Source organism: Ipomoea nil, unplaced genomic scaffold, assembly GCF_001879475.1.
Source record: "Ipomoea nil cultivar Tokyo-kokei standard unplaced genomic scaffold, Asagao_1.1 scaffold3030, whole genome shotgun sequence".
Lineage (NCBI taxonomy): Eukaryota > Viridiplantae > Streptophyta > Magnoliopsida > Solanales > Convolvulaceae > Ipomoea > Ipomoea nil.
Genome location: NW_017619458.1, coordinates 2417054 through 2425936, shown reverse-complemented (window position 1 = coordinate 2425936; position 8883 = coordinate 2417054). Strand labels below are relative to the sequence as shown.

General features: G+C 45.8%; 1 protein-coding gene across 1 annotated transcript; it reads right to left on the bottom strand.

Moving 5' to 3' along the window:
- Positions 1–1502: 1502 nt before the first annotated feature.
- Positions 1503–7718, bottom strand: LOC109163528 (uncharacterized mitochondrial protein AtMg00810-like). The gene is made up of 2 exons (XM_019312278.1): positions 7171–7718; positions 1503–1629 (listed from the first exon to the last, which is right to left on the bottom strand). Exons 1-2 carry the CDS (start codon positions 7716–7718, stop codon positions 1503–1505), a joined length of 675 nt encoding a protein of 224 aa, XP_019167823.1.
- Between the last annotated feature and the right edge of the window lie 1165 nt (positions 7719–8883).

The window sequence follows — 8883 nt, the reverse complement described above, 5'->3', positions numbered from 1 at the left end:
GCAATAAACTCAAATAAACATTATTGTGAAGCATTTCATTGCAAATTCTACCATAACATGCTCATTTCTAATCCAAGTACAACAAAATCAAAGCCCAAACGTGCGTCAAGATGGCCCCGAGGTACCGAGCCACAAGGGTCCTTGACACCTGGCCTGAAACGACACATAGCTGAGCCACAAGGGCCTGGCCACTGCAGAGAGATAGCTCGGGGACCATGGGGCGGGGCTCAGCATGGCCCGCCCCCTCAGGCCGTTAGATTGTCGGACCTAGGCAATGGCCCTCTCCTAGGGCCGTGCCCTAGGCCCGGTCGGCCACGGCTCTAGCTAACGGTCCCCTTGATTGGCCGTTGGCTAGGGCCGTTACTTCATCTGGTGCACAGACAGATGATCTACTTTCATCTGCAAAACATTCTCAACCAACTCCAACTCATCCAAAACATTATCAACACATCATAAACAAGTAATAGATCACTTCCTACCTCAAACACATCAAAAATCTATCATTTCTACTCATTTCTACCTAAAAACCAAGGCTTCACAGAGCCAAAATCTAGAGTGGGAGTCCATGGGGTTATACCTTTGAAGCTTGCACTCCTAGCTTGGATCTCTTCTTCCTCCCAACTTAGCTAGCGCCTCATTCACCACCTAAACTCCCCAAACAAACCATACAAAGCTTAAGACTAGAACCTCAGAGAATGGATGAAAGCTAGAAGGGAAATGGAAGGATAGGATTGAATGGAGAAGGAGGATGAAACTTACTGTGTTGTTCTTCTTTCTACTTAGCAGACAAAGCATTGGTGAGGCAAAGAAAGAGATCAGGGAATCAATGAGGGAATAAGGTGGGTTTTATAGGGTGCAAAACCCTAGGATGATACTCAATGATTGGTGGAGGGCAAGATGGTAATTTGGTGGTTTTTCTAGAAATATCAGACAAGGAGGAAAGCTTTTGGCCCACCTCGCAACATGGACCATAGTCTAGAAAGGTGATTTTAAATAGTTTGGGATCAAAATAGATTTTTCCAAAGATGATTTCTAAACAAACACATGGTTCAGATTTCTCCTGGTCATACTCAGATGGTTTCTCAGTTTTAAAACTTGGTACACGAAGTACCCAAAAATTTAGGACTTTGGAATTAAAATAAGTTTCGGTGTTGAATTAATTTAAAATGTAACTCAAAATAATTTATTCAAACACGAATTTATCTCAAAAAGAAATGTAATGAAGTGAAAATGGCTATTTTAGAATTTCTTACAATCGGATTTATAAAACTAAATTTTGGGTTGTCACAGGTACCGCCTTCCTCCGCCGCTTGCCCCTCGCGAGAGTTATCTGCCCAGGGTCTCTTAAAAGATATTTCCTGGTTGTGCTTTTTCCTAACCGCCTCCTCGGCCAGCTGATTGGCCCACTGGATGGCCTCCGCGTATGTTCTAGGATTCTCATCCCGCAACTGGCTATAGTGTTCGTCCTCTCTCAACGACTCGATGAAGAACGTCAGGGCTGTCTAGTCGTCCAGGCCATCTACCACCTGCGCCTCCTTCTGCCATCGAGCGATGTACTTGCGTAAGCTTTCCCCTTTATCCTGGTGCACTCTGGCCAAGTTAGAGACAGATCGCTTAGGCTTCATGCTCCTGAAGAAGTGTGTCAGAAACTTGGTTGCCAACTCCTCAAAGGTATTGATGGATCCCGAGGGGAGCCTAAGGAACCATCTCTGGGCCGGTCCGGTCAGTGTCGGGAAGAATGCCCAAAAGATCATCGGGGTGTCTGTAACACCCCGTGTTACGACCCCTAAAACCATTTAACTAATTAATCAATAGCCCAAGAGAAAGAATAAATTATAATGATTAATTAGGGAAAAAGGCCCACCATAGTCCATGGGCCCTCATATATAAACCCAACCCCTAAGCCCAATCCTTAGTTCCAAATGGAATAGAATTAGCAAACCTATAATATTAGTTCCTAATTAGGACTCCTAAATATATAAATAGGGGACTTAAGAGGCACCTAGAACTCCCCACAAGATTAACGCCCCACCACCCCAAAAGAGCTCTAAGAATCCCCTTAGGAGAAATCAAGAAAGCAAGGAAGCTTAAAGAAAGATCCTTCATAGCCAAGGAATTAATTAAGGCTAAGAGGTAACCCATGTCTCAACAAAACCTATTTTCATAGTTATAATTCCCCCTTAGGGTTTCCCCATATTATTGTATATTGGCGAGTTATGATGATTATTATTGGTAATTGATGTGATGATCCCATGGGGGATCTTGATAATCTTGATATTGGGAGATTCTTGATGATTATATGGAGTTCTTGATGATTATGTGTTGTTCTTGATAATTGTGTGATGCTCTTGATGTTTATGCGTTATTCTTACCGAATCTTGCAAATAGAAGACGAACCGTATTCTTGTTGATATAAAAGTGATTAGAACCCTAGGTTGTATCGTATGATCTTATTCTTGGATTATCGGGTGGGGAAATCGCATGTTTGGGTGTTGATTATATTTAGAAAAGCATGATAGGTTATGTGCCGTTCGTTTCTTGTATTTGACTCGTTAATTATCTACGTGTTGTCGTTAATTGCGTTGTAAAGTGTCTAAGCATGGTTTCGGGTTCCACAACGGTTCCCGGGGCGTAAAGTGTGTGAAAAGAGAGTGGGGGGTAGGGGACCCACCACCTACCCACGGCCGTGAAACACCGCCCCGGCAGCGAGTGGCCGGCGGGCGGGCAGCTGCCCGCCGGCGACCCGCTGCCCGGAACAGTAAAGTCCGGCGGGCAGCCGGCGGGTGGCCCCCCCACCCACCGGCTACCCGCTAGAAATTATCCCAATTCAGGATCCCGGCTTCCCCGTTTGATGTTCCCCCGATCCCCGTGGTGTCCCAACGGACTCCGTTCTTCGTGCCTATGTCTAGTTTGATATTTCGGGTGCCGTTCGTAGGTTTACGAGTCTATTATATTGCATGCTAGTTGAATTGGTATCCCGTTGACCTAGGTGGTAGAAGTATGAACCCCTTAGGACTATTCTTAGTATGTGATGGATCACGCATAGGTTTTGTTATACGTTTTCTCCCCCTTCCTAATGTGTAATGTGGGTTGCATGTGCTTGCTATGTGTTATGTGTGTGTGTTACCCCAATTCGGTTGCGATCGGATTGGTTATCCTGAGCTGCGGTTCAGAAGCTGGCTGCGGTCAGATTGATACTCTTGGGCTGCGGTCCACCGTTTGGTTGCGATCAAACGTTTCTATACGAGCTGCGGTTCGTCCTTTTTTCCTGGCTGCGGTCAGATGACATTCTCTTGGGCTGCGGTCCACTGTTTGGTTGCGATCAAACACTATGATGAGCTGCGGTTCATCGGTCGGTTGCGATTGACCCCTCCGTGTTGCGATACGGGGCAGGGTGCTGCGGGGCCGTGTCAGAGCTATATGCGCTGACCCTCATGTATGGGCATGCGATTGGTCCTGTGGCGCCAACAAAGTGTGTTATGTGTTGTGACAGGGACGAGTTGTGATTACGAGTGTCTTGGGAGATGTGACTATGGGATTTATATTGGGGATTGTTCATGTTGGGTTATGATCGTTGTTTATGCTTTGCCTTATCTGCCTCATCTGTTGTGAACTGCATATGCTCGTTATAACTGTTGCTTGTGTCTGGCCTTATCTGTCGAGTCATTCCCGGTTTTAAAGCTAGAGTTCGTAGGACATATCTTCATGCTCAAAATGGTTTTCGTATATCTATATATATCTCTATATGTATTGTATTTCAACGCGTTGGAGTGGGTTACCAGCATCTCTCGCTGAACAGATATATTTGGCTTTCAGGCACAGAGGACTAGAGCACTGGAGCGCGCTAGAACTGGAACGTAGAAGTAGATTAGTTTCCCTTTTCGGCCTACGCGCCATATTATGCATTGTGTTTCAATGGATACTAGTTAGACAGCCTGTGCACCTGGGTTCTCTAGCCCAGGTGTGGCATAGCACCCCGTACGCTTGTATTTATATCTTGGGATTTAATAAGATTCTACCTTATTATAAGTTTTAAATGTCTTAAAAATCGGGGGTGTTACAGTGTCGGCCCCTATCACTTGCATTTTGGCTTGGAAGCTAACGACGTGGTCGCGCGGATCCCCCGTGTCGTCATAAGTAGGATGATCGGGAAACTTAAACCCTGCCAGTGCCCTGTAAGCATGCACCTGTGCTGAGAAGGGCAAGACAATCAAGCGGCTGTTAGTGACCAGCTTGTCTCTCCCCTCCACCATCTGTCGCAACTCCTGCACGGCGGTGAGTAGACCGGCCACTTCGGGGTTCCCGGGGCCAGGCGGAGTGGATGATTCCTCCACCCCCTCTATGGCTTCTCACCTCTGCCGTTCGGCCAACCTCCTTTGGATAATGGCTCGCGGCTGCTCTCTAGCTGACCGGGCGGGTAGGTGCTGCCCTGTCCGCCGACCTAAGCGCTCCAAGACCGACTGCGCTGGGGCCGCGGGTCCAAGTCTGGAGTGCGCGGAGCGGTTTGCTTGTTGATCAACGGACGGATGGTTCCCTGAGTGCTCTGAACGCTTGAGCTTTGCACGGGGGTTCTCTACAAGAGCAGACTGTACGGGTTGTTGAACCTCGCCCGCGCACGAACGCATCAAAGGCTTGCGCATTCAACTCCGCGAAGTTGGCTTGGGCCTGAGCGGCAGGCGCTGGCGGGTTCACACCCAAAGGTGCAAGGGTCGGCGCGACAGTTCGCGCGGTACGTGCAGCCTACTGTTCTCCGAAAGCGCGGCGATTTAGCTGCTCCCTCAGGTCACCAGCGGGAGCACGGCCGTCAGCAAACAGTTCTGATGGATTCGCGACAGCTGTCACCTGCCCATTGGCCGGCGGGATGGCGGCGTTGGGACCGGTGTTGCGGTTACTTCGTCTGGTACGCGCCATCAGTAAAGGTTTGAAACGAGACCTTTAGTTTCGATCCCCACAGACGACGCCAATGTTGGTTTGTACAACCTTGATGGCTGCTCGGCAAGCCAACACTACCGAAAAGAAAGTAAAGGTCTTTTTATGAGATAACGAAAATAAAGATGAATCAATAAAGAGAGAATAATGCGGTGTTATTTCTCTAGGGTTTGTCCCTCGAAGTGCCGACCAAAAAAGTCCTCTACATGATGATCCCGAGGGGATATTTATACTTATATGTGGAGTTCACATATAGAAAGTAGGGTTGACGTAAAGCCTAACTTAATAGGGGAATAGGGCTGACGTGTTGTCAACTTACTGCCTTTTCCATATGAACTAATTAAGAAAGTTGCCTAATGTGCGAAGATTGCTTCCGTAAAATCTGCTCGACGAGTTACTGGGGTGTGCCCGGCCAGGAATGGTCCCGACTGCGGAGGGGGCTCTCCTGGGTGCTTGGCTTTAGATAACAACATCCCATCCGAAGGGACTGGTCGGACAACCAGGTCCTGGGAAAGTGTTCAATCAGAGGCGCGCCACCCAGCGTGACTGGTCGTCTAACCGTATTTCTTCTGCAAGCCCGCCAGCGGATACGCCGACCGTTGGGTTGGCCGATTGGGAGCGCTCGGTGGCCACCGCAAGGCGCTCCGCATCATGGCTAGGAAGTCCTTGGCGATCTTCCCCCTGCTAAGTAATGAATCATCTCTAACTCTGGCTGCTTTGTTTGACCTTCCATCCAGGCGGCAGATTTGGGGTATCTATCAACACCCATCTCAAACTGGCCGGAAAATGCAGGACACGCCAGAGAACATCGTCCGCCCCCAAACTCGATCCATGTCACCATTAAGAGCTAATAAAATCCAACAGAGAGAAACTTACACCAGGCATTCCCCACCGGCTGAACTCATCCACATCGGGATTAACACGAAGCCATCACCTTTCCTTTTTTTTAAAACCTAGAATAACCGATTTGCCCCCATTTAAAATGGATTACAACTTTCTGACAACATTGAGCGGGTAATTTGGCGGGTGGACCAAATATGTTAAAAATTGCATAGTTAGGGTACTAAATTGTTAGTTTTTAAAATTGTGGATTGAAATTAACAAGACATCAATAGTCATAGGACCAAAAGTGTAACTTTCTCACGTTCAAACTTATAAAGTTACGTGCATTAATTGCAAAGACACTAGACTCTGTTTTATAAAAGTTACTAGTATTTTATATGCGCGATGCGCAAAAAATATATGTCCAATATTAAAATTTAAATATTAAAATCTTAGTTATATTAATTTTTTAAATAATAGTGTGTGTGTGTGTGTGTGTATATATATATATATATATATATATATATATATATATATATATATATATATATATATATATATATATATATATATAATTGTATAATTCATATTAATGTTATTGAGGTAAGAATTATAGAAATGATAAATTACTAAATATAACTATGGTAACATTTTAATTAAAACCTAAATGAATTCAAACTTACCATTGAAGGATGTAAGAAAAAATATTATTTATGCATGTACATGGTAATAATAATGTGGAAAGATAACAGAAGTTATAACGGCATGGATATTTTTGTCCAAAAAATTATGTATTACAACTTTTATAGCATAAGGTACAAAAAATATTAACAGAAAAAATGGACATAAGCCAGGGGTATAACCTGGATTGAAACTTATTATATTTTTAGATTTGGAGCTTATAGCTTATTTTAAATTATAAATAAGTTATAACTCTTTTTAGTAAAATATTGAGAGTTTAAAATAATAGCTTATTTTGAAACATTATTTTAAGTAGCGTTTCAAAATGATGAGGATACGATATATCTGAATGAATAATAATGAGTCTGTACAGGAGTATATATAGTAGTGAATAGTAAACCTATTACAAGACGAATACTAATAATAATAGGTAACGAATACTAATTACTAATAATAATAGATAACGAATACTAATGATGATAGAGTCCTAATACTCCCCCTCAAGCACAAGGTGGACTAGCAACAACATTGAGCTTGCCACATAGAGTAGAGAAACACGGACCAGGGAGAGCTTTAGTGAACACATCAGCGAGCTGATCCTTTGTGGAAATGAAGCTAACCTGCAACTCCTTCTTCGCCACTTTGTCACGAACAAAGTGGTAATCAATTTCCACATGCTTCGTACGAGCATGGAACACCGGGTTGGAACAGAGATAAGTCGCACCCAAATTATCACACCAGAGAGTGGGAGGAGTAGCCAATGACACTCCAAGCTCTTGCAACAGAGAAACCAACCAGGTGACCTCCGCAGACACATCAGCCAGAGCCTTGTATTCAGCCTCTGTAGACGAACGAGCAACCGTGCGTTGCTTCCGACAAGACCAGGAAATCAGATTGCCACCAAGAAAAACCGCAAAACCACTAGTAGACTTCCTGTCAGCTGGATCACCAGCCCAGTCCGAATCCGAAAAGGCATGAACCGCAACAGAGGAGGAAGGACGAATAAAAAGACCAAAGTGCAGAGTTCCTTTTACATACGGCAGAACACGCTTGAGCATAGCCCAATGCTCAGTGGTTGGAGAGTGCATATGCTGACAGACCCGATTCACGGCAAAAGAGAGATCTGGACGAGTAACAGTAAGATACTGTAGAGCCCCAGCAAGACTGCGATACTGCGTGGGATCCGCATAGGGAACCACAGAATCAGAAGAAGGTCGGGACACAGGAACCGGAGTAGCCAACGGTTTACAGTCCACCATACCTGCACGGCTCAAAATATCTCGCATGTATCGTTGCTGAGAAAGAAACAAACCACCATCCTTGGAGACCGTCTCAATGCCAAGAAAAAAAAGACGGAGCACCCATGTCACGAATCTTAAACTCCGAGGCTAAGTCAGTAAGAAGCCGAGTAACACACGAAGCATCAGACCCCATAACAAGGATATCATCAACATAGACAAGCAAATATAAACAAATAGAGGCACGAGTATAGATGAATAAAGAAACATCAGTCTTGGAGGGTGAAAAACCAACCGACACCAAGAAAGCATGCAACCTATTGAACCACGCTCGAGGAGCCTGCTTAAGACCATAGAGTGACCTCTGTAACAAAACACACATCATCCGGCCGTGACTGGTCTTCATAACCGGGCGGCTGTCTCATGTAAACTGTCTCTGCAAGATTACCATTGAGGAAGGAGTTGTGAACATCCAATTGCCGAATGACCCAACCGCGAGAAACGGCTAAAGAGAGAAGAAGGCGCACGGTGGTGGGTTTGACAACAGGACTGAAAGTCTCAAAAAAGTCTTGCCCAGCGACTTGATTGAAACCCTTTGCGACCAATCGAGCCTTGTGCCGCTCAATCGTGCCATCGGCTTTGCGCTTCGTTCTGAACACCCATTTGCACCCCACAACATTCATGCCAGGTGTACGACTAACCAGACGACAAGTGTGATTCTGGAGCAAGGCATTAAACTCAAGATCCATGGCCTCACGCCACTCCGGATACCGAACTGCCTGAGAATAACAAGTCGGTTCAGGAACAGTCATAAGAGCCACATGCTGCGTTGGTCCTTGAGAACGGGTTGCCATGACATGAGACCGAGGCTGAACAGGCTTCGCCATACGGTGGCCTCGCTTGGGCGCAGTAGGAGCACCCGAGACCGCCCCTTCCGGAGCCGTAGCAGTCACGGTGCGAGAATCTGAACCAGCTGCGGCAGCCCCGGAATCCGCGTCCAACTCTGGATGAGGATCAGGTCCAGTGGGACAAACATCGGAGCCAACACCAACCCGAACGGCACCAACACCCCACGGCTCAACCGGGCAAGAGCTAGAGACCTGAGAAGGCATAGAAGAAGCAAACGGATATACGGTCTCATCAAACCGTACATGACGACAAATGAATACCTTGTTAGTAGCAGGATCTAAACAACGATAGCCACGAAACGAAG

Bases quoted from the DNA above. Each gene is read 5' to 3' on its own strand.
- LOC109163528 (XM_019312278.1), bottom strand. From the start codon at position 7,718: ATGCGAGATATTTTGAGCCGTGCAGGTATGGTGGACTGTAAACCGTTG. The intron at 1,630-7,170 runs GTGTGATAATTT...ACACTTCTTCAG, and splicing joins GCTACTCCTCCCACTCTCTG to GAGCATGAAGCCTAAGCGAT.